Consider the following 22,323-nt stretch of genomic DNA (forward strand, 5'->3'; position numbering starts at 1 on the left):
AAGCGAGGCGACTATTGCATTCTGACTGGTAGGGATCACAGGAGGATTTGCCCTATTGCGCCTCAAGCTGCTTTGTCGGCTGTCCTGTTCTCTCTAGTTAAGTCTCTCTGATTGGGGCTTAATTGCAGGGTGCTGCGTGAGTTGTGAGAGTTGCGAGCTTCCACGACCGTGTGGAGGTATTCAGACTCATGACTCAACGCCTTTTAGCTCTTTGCTCTACTATACGCTGATTGGGTCACGCACCACGCTTTGTCTGCCTGCCGGTAGCGCTGAGGGATTCCACAAGTGGCATTCTCCATATGTGTGTTTTAAAAGCAGAACCCCTTCATGTGGTCGCTGAGAGACTCACTGTATCATCACGTTGGATTCTGCAGGCCCGTAGCAAGTCGCCTCCTGGACCCCTTGGGAATGCGCACGAGATACAAGGACAGGTTTTAATGTGGTAGACTCACCTGGACCATTTGTTATATAACTCGACTTCCGAAGGCCCGTTAGACGTTCGATTTCGAGCCCATTCGTGGAGTGGGTTCTCACTCCGAGAGCGCGTAGACTTCGCTCCACGGTGTTCATGCCTCGCTTGAGGGTGGTCGAGGGCTCTCGGGGCCGTGTAGGTCATCCATGAGCGTCGAGCAACGGCATACTCTCTGTTCTGTCCTCCTGCGTATTTCCGAGAATTCCAAGTCTTCACTCACGTGGTTTGGCTGTTAGCACACATTAACTGGGTGAGTCTGATTGGCCTGAAGGAGGGGGTGTATCAAAACTGCAAAAGCTTGTCCCATCACACAGATCAGGCCCGCATTGCAATGTGGGATCTTTTGGTCAAACGATGAGGACTATTGAATGGTGGTGAGGCGGGCAAGAATCCGCTGTCGCCGTCCAGGCTGTTGCTATGAATCCCGGCGCAGTGAATGCGTTATCTCCCTCGCCTCATATTCCTTCTACTTTAGGACTACTGCCATTTGACCTCAATCTGTAGTTGCGTGCTGGAAGACACATTGGTCGTGGTGTTCCAGAGCGCTTATCTTGCTTGAGCTGGGCAAGGACGTTAGCGCCATGTATCATGTTGCCACGTCCCCTTTTTGTATCCTGTCTCGTGTTCTTGCTCCAGCCCGCTTCAATTGTCTCTCAACGCGTAATGGTTCTTCGCGTGTTCCAGTGGAGAAACGTCCAGCAACGTCACCTGCAGGCTGATAGTCGCCAGGCCTTCTTCAGAGATGGTCCTTCTCTTACATACGTATGTGCCAGCGTTCTTCGATTCCTGGGGGCATAAGGTTGGGAGCATCTTCTAAGGTCAACGCTTGCACGTTCTTCTCTTGGCATGCTGTGTGCACAACTGTCTATGCCGCTATCGATCTTCTTAGGTTGCTGTGCCGAGCGGGTAGACTTTTATCTGTCTATACTGAGGCAAGCTTGGGCGGTGTCACATTATGCAGTAAGGTTACTTAGACGAGCGGAAGCTATGAGAGCATTTGGCGCACAGCAGCAAAACGATAGCATCGACCACCCCCGCGATGGTGCCATCCGCTGTTCATCCGACACTCTGGCTGCGAGACATTTTAGTTATTTGATAGATGGAGATAGAGCTCGTAGAGCTGTAGATATGGGAAATACATTACCGTTCCCACACAAGAGTACAATGGGGTGAAGTGAACACTAGAGTAGATCATAGCCGTGGGGGATTACCGGGCGCGACACTCGTGGGACGCGAGGATGAGAAACCATGATATATGCATATAGCATCGGAGAGACGACACATCATGAGATGTATGCGTCAGCGAGCGATGACGAATAAGAAGACACATTTGAGACGGTACGAGATCTCTTCGGTCGAGAAAATAAGCTTATGGATGTAGGTTAGCTAGGCGGTATCGCGGTACCGTATAAGCGTGTAGATGTCGGCTGCTCATGGAGAGGAGATCACTGCGGAGAGGGAGACATCCACGGAGAGGAGACGACCACGTGAGAGGAGACCAAAAGGAAGGAGACATACGGAGAAGGAGACCAAGGAGAGGAGACACACGGAGAGAGAACACACGGAGAGGAGAGCCAAGGAGAGGAGAACAACGGAGAAGGAGACACCATGGAGAGGAGACACATGGAGAGGAACACAATTGGAGAGGAGACCAGGAGAGGAAGACACATGAGAGGAGACCCAAGGAAGGAGACACACGGAGAGGAGACACACGGAGAGGAGACCAAGGAGAGGGACACAAGGAGGAGCACGCGGAGAGGAGACACACGGAGAAGGAGACCAAGGAGAGGCCACGGAGAGGAGACCAAGGAGAGGAGAGGCAAAGGAGAAGTAGACAACGGAGAGGAGACAACATGGAGAGGAGACAGGAAGGAGAACGGAGAGCGAGAGACACGCGGAGAGGAGACACACGGAGAAGAGCCAGGAGAGGAGACACACGGAGAGGAGACCAAGGAGAGGAGACCAAGGAGAGGAGACACATGGTTAGAGGAGACGCAAGGAAGGGACCACGGAGAGGAGACACACGGAGAGGAAGATCAGGAGAGGAGACCAGGAGAGGAGACACTGGAGAGTGAGACCAAGGAGAGAGACACACGGAGAAGGGACAACGACGAGAGGGAGACCAAGAGAGGAAGACCATGGAGGGAGACACATGGAGAAGGAGACACACGGAGAAGGAGACACACGGAGAGGAGACACATCGAGAGGAGACACAATGGAGAGGAAGACCAGGAGAGGAGACACACAGGAGAGGAGACACAACGGAGAGGAAGACCAAAGTGAGAGGAGACACATGGAGAAGGAGACCGGAGAGGAGACAACACGGAGAGTGAGACCAGGAGAGAGACACACGGAGAGGAGACCAGGAGAGGAGCCAGGAGAGGAGACAACATGAGAGGAGACCATAGAGAGGAGACACACAGAGGAGACACATCGGAGAGGAGACAAGGAGAGGGACCAGGAGAGGAACCAAGGAAGGAGACAAGGAGAGGTAGACCAAGGAGAGGAGACCAAGGAAGGAGACCAAGGAGGGAGACCAAGGAGAGGAGGAACACATGGAGAAGGAGACACATGGAGAGGAGCCAAGGAGATGGAGACACTAGCTACCGGAGGGAGAACACACGGAGGCAAGACGCAGAGGAGAGGAGACACATGGAGAGGAGACACGCGGAGAGGAGACACACGGAGAGGAGACCAAGGAGAGGAGACACACGGAGAGGAGAACGCTAAGGAGAGGATGACCAAGGAGAGAGACACATGGAGAGGAGACCAAAAGGAGAGGAGAACATACACGGAGAGGAGACACACGAGAGGAGACCAAGGAGAGAGACGCAAGGAGAGGAGACACATGGAGAGAGAGCCACAACGAGAGAGACACGGAAGGAGCACACGGAGAGGAGACAAGGAGAGGAACCACATGGAGAAGGAAGACACATGGAGAGGAGACAACACGGAGATGGAGACACACGGAGAGGGAAAAAAGACCCCACTACGAGAAGGAGACACATGGAGAGGAGACACACGGAGAGGAGACCACGGAGAGGAGACACACGGAGAGGGACACACGGAGAGGAGACACAAGGAGAGGAGACACACGGAGAGGAGACCAAGGAGAAGGCAAATGCAGACAGAAAGAGCCCCACGAGATCCCAGAATGCACCTACCTGACGCCTGCACCTCCATGATGTACTGGTGCAGATCCTGGCCCTGCTGAATGACCTCGAACGTCATGTTGTTCATCGCCAACTTGCGCTCCTTGTGCCGCTGCAGCCTCTGCTCCGCCAGCGTCAGGTCCTCCGTGTTAAAGTCGTTCATCTGTCTCAGCAGGTCCTCGTTCCAGGCATCCAGCTCCGCCGTCACCTGTGGGGCAACAAGGCACTCGGGTCACATGGGCTCCCGCCAACACCATTACAGGCTCCTGATTGGCAGAATGCTCATGGGGTAAACAGCCAATTGGAGGAGGATTCCTCTGCCAGACAAATGGCCAATCAGCCCAGTTCCAACCAAACGTATTAACTCTCACCAGGGTTAATGATTCAAGGTTCAGGCCTTTTTTGGCAGAATTCAGCCTATTTAAGCCAAATCTTTTATGGAGGATTTGGGGTTCAAAAATAGTGGATTTGGCGCATACTTTCGATTTACATTCGCTATTAATTGCTCTCAGCCTATCAGAAGCTGCCCTGAGGCCAGGAACCGATTGGCTAAATTTATCTATGGGCTGGAGGGGGGCACAGCCTGCGCTGGCATCACAGGGGTTAAACTAGTACTGTAAATGGCACCGCGAGCCAAACGGGGGATTTACAAGAAAATCTCTCAGAATTCTCCGCTGAATATGGAAAAATGTTTCCTCCAATAATTGAATTTTGCCCATAATCCCCTTCAAGAAATAGATTTTTCCTGTCTGGAGCTTTCAGTTCAGATAATCTTTCCTCATACGGAGGTTTCACTTCTATAGTCAGAATGTATGGCTTCCCCCAACATCATTAACTTACAGCGCCTTCATACTCGCCCAAAGAGCTTACAATCACTCCTCCACCCAGGGCACAAATAAGCACTCACCCCAAATCCCCCCCTAACTGGCCTTCAGGCTGGGCCCCTCTAGCCCATAACAAGGTTACAGATATATAGAAACATTGGGGTAACAGTCACCCCGCTATAGTTCCAGGGGTACCCAGAGGCAAATAAGCATCACCTCCAAATCCCCCCCTAACATGGCCTTCAGGCTGGCCCTCTAGCCCCGATAAACAAGTTACAGATACTAAAAAAATTGCCGGACCAGTCACCCCGCCTATAGTCCAGGGTTACCCAGGAGCACAATAAGCACTCACCCCAACATCCCCCTAACTGGCCTTCAGGCTGGGCCCCTTAGCCATAACAAGTTACAGATAATATAGAAACATTGGGTAACCAGTCAACCCTGCTTAGTATCCAGGTAACCCCAGGGCACCAAATAAGCACTCACCAAATCCCCCCTAACTGCTTCAGCTGGCCCCCTTAGCCCATAACCAAAGTTACAGATATATAGCAAAACAATATGGTGGCTAACATCACCCTGCTATGTCCAGCGGCGTACCCAGGACCAAAAAGCACTCACCCAAATCCCCCCTAATGGCTTCAGCTGCGCCCCCTTAGCCCAAACAGGTCTACAGAATATAGAAACTTCGGGTAACAGTCACCCCCTATAGTCCAGACGTACCCCAGGGCACAAATAGGCCACTCCCCCCAAATCCCCCCCCCTAACTGCCCTTCAGGCTGGCCCCCCTTAGCCATAACAAGGTTACAGATATATCAGAACATTGGTAACAGTCACCCTGCTATAGTTCCAAGGGTACCCCGAGCACAACAATAAATCACTCACCCCAAATCTCCCCCTAAACTGCCTTTCAGGGGCGCCCCCTTCACCCATAACAAGTTTACAGATATATATGAAACATTGGGTAACAGTCACCCCGCACTATAGTCCAGGGGTACCCAGGGCACCAAAATAAGCACTCAACCCCAACATCCCCTAACTGGCCGTTCAGCTGGGCCCCCTAGCCCATTAACAAGCGTTACAAGCATATATAGAAACATGGCATAACAGTCACCCCGCTATAGTACCAGGCGTACCCAGGGCACAAATACAAGCCTCACCCCAATCCCCCCTAAACTGCCTCAAGGCTGAGCCCCCTAGCCCATAACATGGTTACAATAATATAGAAACCATTGGGTAACAGTCACCCCGTATAGGTTCCAGGTACCACAGACGCCACAAAATAAGCACTCACCCCAATCCCCCCTAACTGGCCTTCAGGTGGCGCCCTTAGCCCATAACAAGTTACAAATACTAATAGAAACATTGGTAACCATTCACACCCCGCCTATAGTTCCAGGGTACCAGGGGTACTGCACACATTTAAATAAATACAATGAACCAAACCCGGCACGGGCGGAGCAATGCGGGGGCGTCTCTCCGCAGACGTAGCTCTCGGCGTCACCGTCCGTGCGGAACAGAGATTTACGATTCTCATTAACAAACAAGAGCAATAAAATCCAAAGAACAAAACAGATCCATAGTTGAGAGTAGGGGGGGGGGGATAATGGGGGGGGGCAGCCCTTGGGTCTTGCGAACGTTTACAACTGAGTCCGCGTGTTCGCAGCGGTAATAGTGGAATGTTCCCATCGCTGCTGTTCCTTTCTCTGGCTGCTCTCCTGTCCACATGCTTAACAGAGTGCTAAAACTAAGATCCTTACTAAGGAGGACGGGGCCCAGAGTATTGACCAATAGAGCAGAAGTTTTAAAATGGCTGATGGAGCTTTGCGACTACTAATTCTAACATATTGCACTGCTGCAATGCCAGAAATGAAGTAATGCGGAAAAAATGTTCAGTGACAAAACCACACCCTTGCGATAGACCGATGCGGAAGAGAGCAGCCCAGGAATAGCAAAAGGTCTGTACCTGGGTAAAAGTACAACGAATAAAACACCAATTAAGGCTAATTAGAGTTTCTTTTAGTATGCAAAAAGGAATACCACCAAGGCTGATTAGCACGTAAGTGTCCTCCAACAAACCCCAAACTCTATAGTGTAAACTGTCACTGACCCAGTTTCCCCCCCCCCCAGACCCCTCACCTTCATATAGTGTACTGTCACTGGACCCAGCTGTCCCCCCCCGACCCCCTCACCTCTATAGTGTACTGATCACTGACCCAGTGCCCCCCCAGACCCCTCACCTCTACTGCGACTGTACTTCACCTGACCCAGTGTCACCCCCCAGACCCCTCACTCTATAGTGCTACTGTCAGGGACCAGTGTCCCCCCCCCAGAACCCCTCACCTCTATACAGTGTACTGTCACATGACCCAGTGTCCCCCCCCAGACCCCCTCACCTCTATAGGTGTACGTGTCACTGACCAGTGCCCCCCCCCAGAACCCCTACACTCTATGCCTTCTGTCACTGACCAGTGACCCCCCCCAGACCCCCTCACCTCTCAGTAGATCATGTACTGTCACCGGACCCCCAGGGCCCCCCCCAGACCCCCTCCACCTCTATAGCTATGTACTGTTCACGACCCAGTGCCCCCCCCCCAGACCCCTCACCTCTATCAAGCTGTACTGTCAGGTGCACCCAGTGCCCCCCCCCAGAACCCCCCTCAACCTCTATAGTGTACTGTCCACTGACCCAAGTGACCCCCCCCCAGACCCCCCACCTCTAGAAGGAGTACCTGTCAGGACCCGTTGCCCCCCAGACCCCTCCCTCTATAGTGTACTGTCACCTGACCCAGTGCCCCCCCCAGACCCCCTTTCACCTCTATAGTGTACTGTCAGCGGACCATAGCCCACCCCCCAGACACCCCTCACCTCTATCTAGTGTACTGTCAGGGACCCAGTGCCCCCCCCCCAGACCCCTCACCTCATCATAGTGTACTGTCATGACCCAGTGCCCCCCTCCAGACTCCCCTCACCTCTATAGTGTACGGCAGGACCAGTGCCACCCAGACCCCTAACCTCTATAGATGTCACTGCTCAGGAACCCAGGACCCCCCCCCAAACCCCTCACCTCTATAGATGTTATTGTCACTGACCCCAAGTTGTCCCCCCCAGACCCCCTCACCTCGCTTAAGATGTACTGTCGTAGACCCAGTGCCCCCCCAGACCCCTTCACATCTATACGGTTACTGTCACTGACCCCGTGACCCCCCCCAGACCCCTTCAACTCTATAGTGTTACTGTCACTTCGATCCCAGTGCCCCCCCCCAGACCCCCTCGCCGTCATATAGATGTTACTGTCAACTGACCCAGATGGCCCCCCCCGCAGACCCCTCACCTACTATAGTTACTGTCAGGGACCCAGTGCCCCCCCCCCAGCCCCCTCACCTCTATAGTTATCTGTTCACTGACCCCAGTGCCCCCCCCAGACCCCTCAACCCTATGTGTACTGTCAGGGACCAGTGCCCCCCCCAGACCCCCTCACCTCTATAGTTACTGTCACTGACCCCAGTGCCCCCCCAGCCCCCTCACCTTCCGTATAGTGTACTGTCAGTACCACAGTACCCCCCCAGACCCCTTCCCTCTATAGTGTACTGTTCGGGGACCCAGTGCCCCCCCCAGACCCCCTCACCTTATTGTACTGCTCACTGAACCAGTGCCCCCCCCCCAGACCCCCTCACCCTAATAGTGTACTGTCAGCGACCCAGTGCCCCCCCCCGACCCTCACCTCTATAGTGTTACTGTCGGGAACCAGTCTGCCCCCCCCAGGACCCCTCAACCTCTATAGTGTACTGTCACTGACCCAGTGTCCCCCCCCACGACCCCTCACCTCTATAGCAATGTAACTGTCACTACCAGCTGTCCCCCCCCACAGACCCCCTCACCTCCTATAGTGTACTTCAGACCAAGTGCCCCCCCCAGGCCCCTCCTCTATAGTGTCATGTACTGTCAACTGACCAGTGCCCCCCACCACGACCCCTTCACCTCTATGTGTACTGTACAGCGAACCCAGCTGCCCCCGCCCCCCAGACCCCCTCACCTTCTATAGTGTACTTGTCACTGACCCAGTGCCCCCCTCCCCAGACCCCCTCACCTCCATATAGTGGTACTGTCACTTGACCCAGTTCCCCCACCAGACCCCCTCACCATCTATATTACTGTCACTGACCCGTTGGTCCCCCCCCACCGACCCCCTCACCTCTATAGTGTACTGTCACTGACCCAGTCCCCCCCCAGACCACCTCTCACCTCTATTAGTGTTACTGCGGTCACTACCCCAGTGGTTCCCCCCCCCCAGACCCCTCACACTCTATAGTTACTGTCACTGACCAGTGTCCCCCCCCCCAGACCCCCACCATCTATAGTGTACTTGTCCACTTACCCATGTCCCCCCCCCCGGTACCCCTCACCCTATATGTACTGTCACTGACCAAGTGCGTCCCCCCCCGACCCCCTCACTACCTATTAGTCTGTACTGTCACTGACCAGTGCCCCCCCCCAGACCCCCCACCTCAATATAGCTGCTCCTGTCACTACCAGACTGTCCCCCCCCCAGACCCCCTCACCTCCTATTAGCTTACTTGTCACTGACCCATGTCCCCCCCACCAGACCCACTCACCTCCTTATAGTTACTGATCAGGCACCAGGTCCCCCCCCAGAACCCCTCAACCTCATAGCTTACTGCACTGACCCAGTCCCCCCCAGACCCCCTTTCACCTATAGTGTACTGTCAGGGACCCATTGTCCCCACCACCCACGAAACCCCTCACCTCCTTATAGTGTACTGTCAGCGACCCAGTTCTCCCCCAGACCCCCTTCACCTCTATCAGTAGTGATACTGTCACTGACCCAGTGTCCCCCCCCAACCCCTCACCTCTATAGCTGTACTGTCACTGACCCGTGTCCCCCCCGACCCCCTCACCCTCTATATAGTCTGTTACTGTCACTGACCCAGTGTCCCACCCCCAGACCCCCTCAACTCATAGTGACTTACACTGACCCGAGTGTCCCCCCCCAGACCCTACACTCTATTCAGTGACTGTCACTGACCCCAGGTCCCCCCCCAGCACCCCCTCACCTCTCATGTGTACTGTCACTGGACCCAGTGTCCCCCCCCCAGACCCCTCACCCTACTTAGATTACTGTCACTGACCCGAGTGTCCCACCCCCCGACCCCACTCACCTCTTAGTCTACTTCACTGACCAGTGTCCCCCCCAGAACCCCTCACTTCTATGTGTACTGTCAGGACCACGGTGTCCCCCCCCCCCAAGACCCCCCTCACCATCCTTAGATTGTACTGTTCACTAGCCAGTGTCCCCCCCCCAGACCCCTCACCTCTATATAGCTGTTACTGTCGAGGGACCCAGTGTCCCCCCCCCCAGACCCCTCCACCCTATCAGCTTACTCGCTCACTGACCCAGTGTCCCCCCCCAGCCCCCTCACCTCATATGTGTACTGTTCACTGACCCAGTGTTCCCCACCCCCCAGCGACCCCCTTCACCTCTATAGTGTAACTGTCAGGAGGCGAACCATGTCCCCCCCCAGACCCCCTCACCTTCTATAGTTACTCGTCACTGACCCACGTGTCCCCCCCCAAGACCCCCTCACCTCTATAAGTGTACTGCACTGACCCAGTGTTCCCCCCCCAACCCCCTCACCTCCTATTAGCTGTACTTGTCACCTGACCCAGTTCCCCCCCCCAACCCTCACCTCTATAAGTGTCTGCATCACTGAACCCAGTGTCCCCCCCCCCAGACCCCCTCACCTCTATAGTGTACTGTCACTGCCCCAGTGTCCCCCCCCCATGACCCCCTCACCTCTATAGTTAACTGTCACTGACCAGTGTCCCCCCCCCCAGACCCCCTCACCTCTATAGTGTACTGTCACTGACCAGTGTACCCCCCCGACCCCCTCACCTCTATAGTGTACTGTCACTGACCCAGTGTCCCCCCCCCCAGACCCCTCACCTCTATCAGGTGTAATGTCACTGACCCAGTGTCCCCCCCCCAGACCCCTCACCTCTATAGTGTACTGTCACTGACCCAGTGTCCCCCCAGACCCCCTCACCTCTTATGTGTACTGTCACTGACCGTGTCACCCCCCCAGACCCCCTCACCTCTATAGTGTACTGTCACTGACCCAGTTTCCCCCCCAGACCCCTCACCTCTATAGTGTACTGTCACTGACCAGTGTCCCACCCCCCAGACCCCCTCACCTCTATAGCTGTACTGTCACTGACCAGTGTCCCCCCCCAGACCCCCTCACCTCTATAGTGTACTGTCACTGACCCAGTGTCCCCCCCCCAGACCTCTCACTCTATAGTGTACTGTCACTGACCCAGTGTCCCCACCAGAGCCCCTTCAACCTCTATAGTGTACTGTCACTGACCCAGCTGTCCCCCCCCCAGACCCCTCACCTCTATAGTGTACTGTCAGGACCAGTGTCCCCCCCCCAGAACCCCCTCACCTCTATAGTGTACTGTCAGGACCCAGTGTCCTCCCCCAGACCCCTACCTCTATAGTGTACTGATCAGACCCAGTGTCCCCCCCCAGACCCTCACCTCTATAGTGTACTGTCACTGACCCAGTGTCCCCCCCCGACCCCCTCACCTCTATAGTGTACTGTCACTGACCCAGTGTCCCCCCCCCAGACCCCTCACCTCTATAGTGCATACTGTCACTGACCCAGTGTCCCCCCCCCAGACACCCCTCACCTCTATAGTGTACTGTCACTGGACCAGTGTCCCCCCCCCAGCCCCTCACCTCTATAGTGTACTGTCACTGACCCAGTGTCCCCCCCCAGACCCCTCACCTCTAATTAGTTACTGTCCTGACCGTGTCCCCCCCCGAGGACCCTCACTTCTATAGTGTACTGTCACTGACCCAGTGTCCCCCCCCCAGAACCCCCTCACCTCTATAGTGGTACTGTCCACTGACCCCAGTGTCCCCCCCCCAGACCCCCTCACCTCTATAGGTTACTGTCACTGACCCAGTGTCCCCTCCCCCAGACCCCCTCACCTCTATAGTGTACTGTCAGGGACCCAGGTCCCCCCCCAACCCCTCACCTCTATAGGACTCACTGACCGGTCCCCCCCAACCCCCACCTTTATACGTGTTACTGTCACTGGACCCAGTGTCCCCCCCCCAGACCCCCTCACCTCTTAGTGTACTGTCACGGACCCAGTGTCCCCCCCCCCAGACCCCCCTCACCTCTATAGTGTACTGTCAGGGACCCAGTGCCCCCCCCCAGACCCCTCACCTCTATAGTGTACTGTCCAGGGACCCAGTGTCCCCCCCCCCAGACCCCTCACCTCAAGATACTGTCAGGACCCAGTGTCCCCCCCCCCCAGACCCCCTCACCTCTATAGTGTACTGTCACGGACCCCAGTGTCCCCCCCCCAGACCCCTCACCTCTATAGTGTACTGTCACTGACCTCAGTGTCCCCCCCCCAGACCCCCTCACCTCTATAGTGTACTGTCACTGACCCAGTGTCCCCCCCCCCAGACCCCCTCACCTCTATAGTGTACTGTCACTGACCAGTGTCCCCCCCCCCAGACCCCCCTCACCTCTATAGTGTACTGTCACTGACCCAGTGTCCCCCCCCCAGACCCCCTCACCTCTATAGTGTACTGTCACTGACCCAGTGTCCCCCCCCCAGACCCCCTCACCTCTAGTGTTACTGTCACTGACCCAGTGTCCCCCCCCCAGACCCCCTCACCTCTATAGTGTACTGTCACTGACCCAGTCCCCCCGTCCCCCTCCCTCAGGTTGACCCGGCCCCCCCCCCCCTCACCTCTATAGTGCTTACTGTCACTGACCCAGTGTCCCAACCCCCACAGGACCCCCTCACTCTATAGTGTACTGGCACCTGACCCAGTGTCCCCCCCCCCAGACCCCCTCCACCTCTATAGTGCTACTGTCACTGACCCGCAGGTCCCCCCCCCCAGGGACCCCCCTCAACCTCTATAGTGTACGTGCACTGGACCCAGTGCCCCCCCCCCAGACCCCCTCACCTCTATAGTGTACTGCTCAAAGATGCGGAGCTGCAGGAAGATGTCCAGCTTGATCTTCCTCTCGTGGAACAGCTCCTCCATTTGGACCTGGGCCTCATCCAGCTGCTGCAGAACCGACTCGATGTGACTGATGGAGCTGTTGTGGGGCGACTTATTGCTGGACACGGCCGAGTCCCTGCAGGGAGAGCGCGGCATTGGGCTGTGAGCACTGGGGGGTCCCCGAGTCACTGTGTGAAATAAGCCCCACTATAAACAACACCCCCCCCATTCCTCATATTTTATCCATAGAGAATCAAGGACCATGTGCCCCCTGGGAAATGTAATAAGGAGAAGAGATGTCCCCAAAGCCTGAGTCTGAGTGTGCACTCACCTGAGTTGCTGGATGAGGTCCTCCCCCTCTTTGATGACATTCAGTGTCCCATCGAGCGTTGCCGTCTGTTGCTGCTGGAACTGCTTAATGAGCTCCTGTACCGCGTCCACCGAATCAGCGCAAACGTCCTCTAGTAGCTCCTTCTGTAGGTCCTCCATCCACGTCCACAGCTGGAACAGCGCAGGTAGGGGTTAATCATCAGCAGAGAGTCGAGCAGGAACAGCAGGAATAAATGCAACAGGGAGAAACAACTGCTCTATTGACTAAAGAACCTTGCTCAGTATGGCTCCTGGGTAAGTACTGGGGTAGATTGGATTCACTTACCCAGGGGGAGGTTACTGCCTGACCATGGGAAAGAGAGCAGCCCAGGAGCAGGAAGTACAGAGAATCAGAGCTCTGTACCTGGGTAAGTACTGGGGGGAGATTGGATTCACTTACCCGGGGGGGGGGGGTTCCTGCCTGACCATGGGAAAGAGAGCAGCCCAGGAGCAGGAAGTACAGAGAATCAGAGCTCTGTACCTGGGTAAGTACTGGGGGGAGATTGGATTCACTTACCCGGGGGGGGGGGGGTTCCTGCCTGACCATGGGAAAGAGGCAGCCCAGGAGCAGGAAGTACAGAGAATCAGAGCTCTGTACCTGGGTAAGTACTGGGGGGAGATTGGATTCACTTACCCAGGGGGGGGGGGGGGTTCCTGTCTGACCATGGGAAAGAGAGCAGCCCATGAGCATGAAGTACAGAGAATCAGAGCTCTGTACCTGGGTAAGTACTGGGGGGGGATTGGATTCACTTACCCAGGGGGAGGTTCCTGCCTGACCATGGGAAAGAGAGCAGCCCAGGAGCAGGAAGTACAGAGAATCAGAGCTCTGTACCTGGGTAAGTACTGGGGGGGGATTGGATTCACTTACCCAGGGGGAAGTTCCTGCCTGACCATGGGAAAGAGAGCAGCCCAGGAGCAGGAAGTACAGAGAATCAGAGCTCAGTACCTGGGTAAGTACTGGGGGGAGATTGGATTCACTTACCATGGGGGAGGTTCCTGCCTGACCATGGGAAAGAGAGCAGCCCAGGAGCAGGAAGTACAGAGAACTAGACCAGGGTAAGTACTGGGGGGGGGGGGGGGGGTAGATTCTCTCTCTGCCTTTTTCACTGATTTGGGGATAGAAGGATGCGGTGACCTTCAAGCCGTCCCTTTCTGCGCTAAGACATCTCATTAAATGAAACCGACTATAAGTGATAATGTTCCCATTATTCCACTTGATTTACCCACAATAAAATCTCATTTCACACTTTAGTGCAATTAACTTCAATTAGCAGACTTTCTAGAACTCTCCGGCAATGACAAAATGGTGTTACTGCCCCGGAAAGATCCGCAGTCACAAATCCTCCTTTGTCTGATTCTTGCTCTCGGATATTCCATCTAGATTGTCAGCTTCAGGGAACGGCAGAACTCCCAGTGAAGCCCCATAAATCCGCTCAGGGGAACCCGATTATAGGAGCCCCCCCAGAAAAGCCCCCACTCTGCCCTTCATTCATCTTTTCCTTCTTCTCTCATCATTTTCTCCCAGTCCCCCTCTTCTCCCCCCTTCTATATTTCCCCTCTCCCCCCATTTGTCTCTTTACTCCCCGAACCCCCTTCCCCTCTCCCCCCATTTGTCTCTTTACTCCCCGAACCCCCTTTCCCTTCCCCTCTCCCCCCATTTGTCTCTCTTCTCCCCGAACCCCCTTTCCCTTCCCCTCTCTCCTTCTGTCTCTCATCCCCTCCCCTCTCCTTTTCTATTCCCCCCCCCAACTGTTTGGCCTTACTCCCCCCCATCCTCCCTCTTCTCCCCCCTTCTATATTTCCCCTCTCCCCCCATTTGTCTCTCTACTCCCCGAACCCCCTTTCCCTTCTACCTTCCTCATGAATGTGCCCCCAGTTGGTACATAGATGAGCCCCCAGTTACACCATTGCACCCCCAGTTGCACCACTGTGCCCCCAGTTGCACCATTGCGCCCCCAGTTGCACCATTGCGCCCCCAGTTGCACCACTGCGCCCCCAGTTGCACCATTGCGCCCCCAGTTGCACCATTGCGCCCCCAGTTGCACCACTGCGCCCCAGTTGCACCATTGCGCCCCAGTTGCCCCACTGTGCCCCCAGTTGCACCATTGCGCCCCCAGTTGCACCACTGCGCCCCCAGTTGCACCACTGCGCCCCCAGTTGCACCATTGCGCCCCCAGTTGCCCCACTGTGCCCCCAGTTGCACCATTGCGCCCCCAGTTGCACCATTGCGCCCCAGTTGCACCACTGAGCCCCCAGTTGCACCATTGCGCCCCCAGTGCACCATTGCGCCCCCAGTTGCACCATTGCGCCCCCCAGTTGCACCACTGTGCCCCCCAGTTGCACCATTGCGCCCCCAGTTGCACCATTGCGCCCCCAGTTGCACCACTGCGCCCCCGTTGCACCATTGCGCCCCCAGTTGGCCCCACTGTGCCCCCCAGTTTGCACCATTGCGCCCCCAGTTGCACCATTGCGACCCCCAGTTGCACCACTGAGCCCCCAGTTGCACCATTGCGCCCCCAGTTGCACCATTGCGCCCCCAGTTGCACCATTGCGCCCCCCTTACCTCCTTGGTGTGGCTGTGGAAGGAGACGGACATGTCGAGGAGAAGTTTCCGCTGTTCCACTCGGCGCACAAAGTCCTGGATTCGCACCTCCAGGTGCCGCGCCGCTTTGTAAATCTCCTCCGGGTCGCACTCCCCCGTCTGGGCCAGTTGTTCTGCCGCCTCCAGCAGTTTGTCCGCGTTGGTGTAAGTGTTCTGTCGGGGGGGAACGGACCCCAAATGAATCACTAATAGGTGTGTGTATGGGGGGGGGGTAACAGAACCAGCAGCCTAAATGTGAGTGGCCCCCCAGCCGAAAGCCTCCGTGCCCCCTAATGTGGTCCCTGGGGCCACGGAGCCCACACAGGCCCCTCCCTATCTTATAGTAAAAGCTGATGATGAGGTTAACTGCCCCTTTACCCCTATGGTGCATATTATAAGGGCAGTAATTACAGGGATGGGTTGGTACCCAGGAGGCCTCAGGGGTAAAACAGAACAAGGGATGGGGTGACAGCAGGTAAAGGGTTAATAGGATGAGCTGGGGGGCGGGGCAGTAAGTGTGGGGGGGTGGGGCATATCACTGAACCTATTGGCCATGATTAGTGTTAATGCCCACATCATACCCGCTGCCCCTCTGCTGCTAATGCCCCATGCAGTGCCCCTGTAGGATAGGGGGCGGGGGGGGGACAGAGGGGAGCAGATTGTGCCCCCCCCCCCCCATTGTGCAGCCGGGGGCAGCCATTATATGACTAATCCGCTATTACAATTACAATCGAAGTGGGACTGGGGGGAGGCGAAACGCGTTGGTGGGTCATGTGACTTTAAGCTGCTATGGGAGGTTGCCAAGGCAACGGAGCCGCATCCTCCCACCCAACTCCCCCGTGTCATTTGCACGACTGCAGCAGTTAATGACAGATGTAACTCTTTCCTGGGCTGTGCGAGACCCCCGGGGACCACCCCAGCCAAGGGGAAATACACCCGGCAATGAGGTTTAACCCTCTCAATGCCAGAGAGACATAGGGCTGTGTATGTGTCTGTGTGGGTACAACTCCCACTGGGGGTCGTTGTCCAAAGGCCGCAGCAAGAGGGACAAAATTGGGACTCATTTATCAACACTGGGCAAATTTGCCCGTGGGCAGTAACCCATAGCAACCAATCAGTGGTTGGCTTTTTTTAAGCCAGCTGCATGTCGAACAATGAATGCAATCATTTGATTGGTTGCCGTAGGATACTGCCCATGGGCTAATTTGCCCAGTGTTGATAAATGACCCCCTAATATTATACACCTACAATTCCCAGAATCCCCAGAGAGCTGAAGGATGCCCATTGGATACTGAACATTGACCCCCCCCATTACTGTGCCCTTGACACATCCCCTAGGTGCCCCCACCCCAACATGCCGCCCCAGCCAATACCTGTGCCACTTCTTCGAAGTCATCGTGTCTCTTCTGTAGGGCCCGCGCCCGGTGCAGGGACTTCCCGACACCCGTGTGTTTGCTCAGAAACGCCTCCCCGTGATTTTCGATCCAGTCCAGCACCTGTCGGGACACAAACGGGTCACCCCCACCTTCTGTATCAGCCAGATTTATTGTGTATTTTATGAAACAGCCCCCTCTAGTGGCCAAACCCTTTTTTTTTGTCTTTGCAGGGTAAATAACATACCCTCCTGTATCACCTGCTTCCTAGAATTCCATTGATCCGCCTCCCAGGAGAGGTGGTTAAACCAATAAACGAATTCTCCCTGTTCTGGGCGCATTGTTGGTACGATAAGCGTCTCCCTTGGGTGCAATACTGGGCGACAGGTAATTAGCAAACAGATGGCAGGCAGGGCTTGTGTCTCGGGGGGGCCTGGCTCATACGGGGGGGCTGAAACATCCCATAATTAATCCTAAATCAGCAGAAGGGGGTGTGACTGTGGGACGGTGTGTGTATAGTAAGGCAAGATGGTGCCAGGGGAAGGGGGCAGTGTGTTTAATAAGGCAACTGAGAGTTGTAGTTCAGTAGTTAGTAGTTCAGAGCTAATAATAACAGCCACTATTTTGCCCCCCAACAGCCATATCAGCCCCCACTAATGAGAATCCTCCCTTATCTGCGCCGCACACTCACCCCCGGCCCGACATGATATCTGATCCCTGTCCCAAATGGGCCGTAATTTGCACCGGACCTTCCTGCGATCGATGCAGCAGAAAGCCCAGAAAGTGCATTAGCGGCTCCCTCAGGTGCTGGGGGGGGGGGGGGTTAATAAAAGGGAAAGCAATTATCTGGGTGGGAGGGAGACGCCTCGGCTGTTGGGAGCAGATAGAAAGCCCCTCCAGCCCCACTGCCTTCTGGGGTCTGTGACAAACAAAAGAATCAGGTCTCTGGGGGGGCCGTGTTGACTGTGAGATCAGTTGGGGGGGGGGGGTGTTGTTATTCTGGTGCTCACAGATAATGGAACATCTCAATCAGGCCCCGGGTCTCCAATAACTGAGCCAATCAGAGCGGCTTTTAGTCTTATCAGTAAATAATAAGGCAGAATGTGACCAGCAACGGCCAATGGCAAAGCAACTGAGCATCACAGGGTTAATCAGCCAGCTGGGGAGGGGGGGGCAGATCTGTTTAACTGCTGCCGTAATTTGCTCAACCCTAGGGCAGTGGGCGGCTGGCCGTGGGCACATAGAAAGGGGGCAAATCTGGGGCATGGAGAGTGGGGCAACAGGGCAAGTCTGAGACACAAGAGAGCCCCTCCTGATGCGCTTCCCCTTTAATTTGATATAAATGCCTCCTTGCCTATTAGGGAAGGGTTAAGCCCAGGCAGGAGAGGGTTAATCAGTGGCACAGTCAGGGCAGAGTAAACCAGCGGAGAATGTCAAGGTATTTATAGTTGCCATGGTGACTGTAAAACAATTCTTAGGCTGCAGATGGCGCAGTTGCACAGTTTCACCACTAGAGGGGGCGCAGGGAATGGAACACTGGGAAACTGATGCACAACCTGCCCCCTCTGATACCCTGGGCTTATTATTCAGCTGAACCCACATGCCCCGGGGCTAATAATCACTGCATCCAGATGCAGGCAGGTCACACGGAGAGGAATTTTCCTCCCCAAAACCCAATTAATCAGAACCAGCGCCACAGCGAATGGCGAGTGCTGTGCAGCCAAATATTGAATTCATTAATATTTAACGTTCAGTTTCAGCCTCAGACTCCATTGTTACCTGATTGGCTACTGGCTGCGAACTTACAGTCGTTTCTACCATATTGGTGAATGAGCCCCGGGTCTGGGGCAGAAATACAGAGATATACCCGGGGTAGGGGCAGGAATACAGAGATATACCCGGGGTAGGGGCAGGAATACAGAGATATACCCGGGGCAGGGGCAGGAATACAGAGATATACCCGGGGTAGGGGCAGGAATACAGGGATATACCCGGGGTAGGGGCAGGAATACAGGGATATATCTGGGGTAGGGGCAGGAATACAGGGGGCAGGGGCAGGAATACAGAGATATACCCGGGCAGGGGCAGAATACAGAGATATATCTGGGGTAGGGGCAGGAATACAGAGATATACCCGGGCAGGGGCAGGAATACAGAGATATACCCGGGGTAGGGGCAGGAATACAGGGATATATCTGGGTAGGGGCAGGAATACAGGGATATATCTGGGGCAGGGCAGGAATACAGAGATATACCCGGGTAGGGGCAGGAATACAGGGATATACCGGGGTAGGGGCAGGAATACAGAGATTACCCGGGGTAGGGGCAGGAATACGGGATATACCGGGGTAGGGGCAGGAATACAGAGATATATCGTGGGGTAGGGCAGGAATACAGGATCATACCGGGGCAGGGGCAGGAATAACAGAATATACCCGGGTAGGGGCAGGAATACAGGGATATACCCGGGTAGGGGCAGGAATACAGAGATATACCCGGGGTAGGGGCAGGAATACAGGGATATACCCGGGGCAGGGGCAGGAATACAGATGGATATACCCGGGGCAGGGGCAGGAATACAGAGATATATCCGGTAGGGGCAGGAATACGATGGATATACCCGGGCAGGGGCAGGAATACAGAGATATACCCGGGTAGGGGCAGGAATACAGGGATATATCTGGGGCAGGGCAGGAATACAGATGGATATACCCGGGGCAGGGCAGGAATACAGAGATATACCCGGGGTAGGGGCAGGAATACAGGATATACGGGGCAGGGGCAGGAATACAGATGGATATACCCGGGGCAGGGGCAGGAATACAGAGATATATCTGGGGCAGGGGCAGAAATACAGAGATATATCTGGGGTAGGGGCAGGAATACAAGATATATCTGAGGCAGTGGCAGGAATACAGAGATATATCTGGGGTAGGGGCGAATACAGAGATATATCTGGGGTAGGGGCAGATACAGATGGATATATCTGGGGTAGGGGCAGGAATACAGATGGATATATCTGGGGTAGGGGCAGGAATACAGATGGACTTATACCCGGGGTAGCGGCAGGAATACGAGATATATCTGGGCGGGCAGGAATACAGAGATATATCTGGGGCAGGCAGGAATACAGAGATATATCTGGGGCAGGGGCAGGAATACAGAGATATATCTGGGGCAGGGGCAGGAATACAGAGATATATCTGGGGTAGGGGCAGGAATACAGATGGATATATCTGGGGCAGGGGCAGGAATACAGAGATATATCTGGGGCAGGGGCAGGAATACAGAGATATATCTGGGGTAGGGGCAGGAATACAGAGATATATCTGGGGTAGGGGCAGGAATACAGAGATATATCTCGAGGCAGGGGCAGGAATACAGAGATATATCTGGGGTAGGGGCAGGAATACGAGATATATTCTGGGCAGGGGCAGGAATACAGAGATATATCTGGGGCAGGCAGGAATACAGAGATATATCTGGGGCAGGGCAGGAATACAGAGATATATCTGGGGTACAGGGCAGGAATACAGATGGATATATCTGGGGCAGGGGCAGGAATACAGAGATATATCTGGGGCAGGGGCAGGAATACAGAGATATATCTGGGTAGGGGCAGGAATACAGAGATATATCTGGCAGGGCAGAGAATACTAAGGCAGGAATACAGGGATATATCTGGGTAGGGGCAGGAAACAGATGAGATATATCTCAGGGTAGGGGCAGGAATACAGATGGATATATCTGGGGCAGGGGCAGGAATACAGAGATATATCTGGGGTAGGGGCAGGAATACAGAGATATATCCGGGCAGGGCAGGAATACAGAGATATATCCGGGCAGGCAGGAATACAGAGATATATCCGGGGTAGGGGCAGGAATACAGAGATATATCTGGGGTAGGGGCAGGAATACAGAGATATATCTGGGGTAGGGGAAGGAATACAGATGTATATATCTGGGGTAGGGGCAGAAATACAGAGATATATCCGGGGCAGGAATACAGAGATATATCGGCAGGAATACAGAGATATATCTGGGGTAGGGGCAGGAATACAAATGGATATATCTGGGGTAGGGGCAGGAATACAGAGATATATCTGGGGCAGGGGCAGGAATACAGAGATATATCCGGGGCAGGGGCAGAAATACAGAGATATATCTGGGGCAGGAATACAGAGATATATCCGTGGCAGGAATACAGAGATATATCTGGGGCAGGAATACAGAGATATATCTGGGGCAGGAATACAGAGATATATCTGGGGTAGGGGCAGGAACACAGATGGATATATCTGGGGTAGGGGCAGGAATACAAATGGATATATCTGGGGCAGGGGCAGGAATACAGAGATATATCTGGGTAGGGGGAGAGATATATCTGGGGTAGGGGCAGGAATACAGATGGATATATCTGGGGTAGGGGCAGGAATACAGATGGATATATCTGGGGTAGGGGCAGGAATACAGAGATATACCCGGGGCAGGGGCAGGAATACAGATGGATATATCTGGGGTAGGGGCAGGAATACAGGGATATATCTGGGGTAGGGGCAGGAATACAGAGATATATCTGGGCAAGGAATACAGATGATATATCTGGGGTAGGGGCAGGATCAGATGATATATCTGGGGAGGGCATACAGGATATACAGGAGATAGGGGGCAGAATACAGAGATATATATCTGGGTAGGGGCAGGAATACAGAGATATATCTGGGGTAGGGGCAGGAATACAGAGATATATCTGGGGTAGGGGCAGGAATACAGAGATATATCTGGGGTAGGGGCAGAACAGATGGATATATCTGGGGTAGGGGCAGGAATACAGAGATATATCCGGGGCAGGAATACAGAGATATATCTGGGGCAGGGGCAGGAACACTGATGGATATAAGTATATAGCTGTAAAGGGAAATGGAATTAGAATTATTATCACTCGCCTGTTGCACGTCCTGTTGGAAGACGCAGAGTTGCAGCCGCTGGTGCAGTCGGACCTTGCGGTGCTGCCAGATGCTCTCGAGCCGGCGCTGGTGGTGCAACACCTCATGTACCACATCCAGGACCTGATGCACCGCCTTGGAGTAATTGGCTGTGGCCGTGAGCGACTCCGAGTTCCCCGGACCCACCGGGCGCTGAAGAACATCCAAAAGGGCCTTCCCGTCCTGACTGACCTATAGGAACAGAACCAACGGGGGTCACAGGGGGGCAGCGCCCCAATCCCACTAACTATTCCCTTCATTCTATAAACTTCATCTCAATGGTCTGTCCCACTCGGTTTCCTGCACTGCTGGTTGTTACTTTTTAACCAATGTTGCAAAGCTCGGTCTCCTCCAGCGAGTCAGGTCTGTCAGTGACTGCTGCCCTGTGCTACATTGTTTCACGAGTCAGAACCCCCAGTGCAGAGAATAGAAAGAACAAACACAAAATATATATACAAATACTGCAAAGGTGCTTAGAATTATGTTTTCTTTTATTAGGCAAACAAAAAAAAAGAATTTT

At 54.6% G+C, this 22,323-nt stretch overlaps 1 protein-coding gene across 1 annotated transcript in view; it reads right to left on the reverse strand.

Annotated features, from left to right (window-relative positions):
* Nucleotides 1-3,075: 3,075 nt before the first annotated feature.
* Nucleotides 3,076-22,323, reverse strand: part of LOC101733063 (kalirin) — a 113,510-nt gene continuing 94,262 nt past the window's right edge. The window contains exons 8-14 of the mRNA XM_031893886.1: nt 21,765-21,995; nt 16,819-16,941; nt 15,428-15,619; nt 12,827-12,996; nt 12,457-12,631; nt 3,281-3,832; nt 3,076-3,198 (exon numbers count right to left, since the gene is read on the reverse strand). Coding sequence (XP_031749746.1) covers nt 3,076-3,198; nt 3,281-3,832; nt 12,457-12,631; nt 12,827-12,996; nt 15,428-15,619; nt 16,819-16,941; nt 21,765-21,995 — 1,566 coding nt within the window. The remainder of the gene's footprint in view (nt 3,199-3,280; nt 3,833-12,456; nt 12,632-12,826; nt 12,997-15,427; nt 15,620-16,818; nt 16,942-21,764; nt 21,996-22,323) is intronic.

This window comes from Xenopus tropicalis, chromosome 9 (assembly GCF_000004195.4).
Source record: "Xenopus tropicalis strain Nigerian chromosome 9, UCB_Xtro_10.0, whole genome shotgun sequence".
NCBI classification, from domain to species: domain Eukaryota; kingdom Metazoa; phylum Chordata; class Amphibia; order Anura; family Pipidae; genus Xenopus; species Xenopus tropicalis.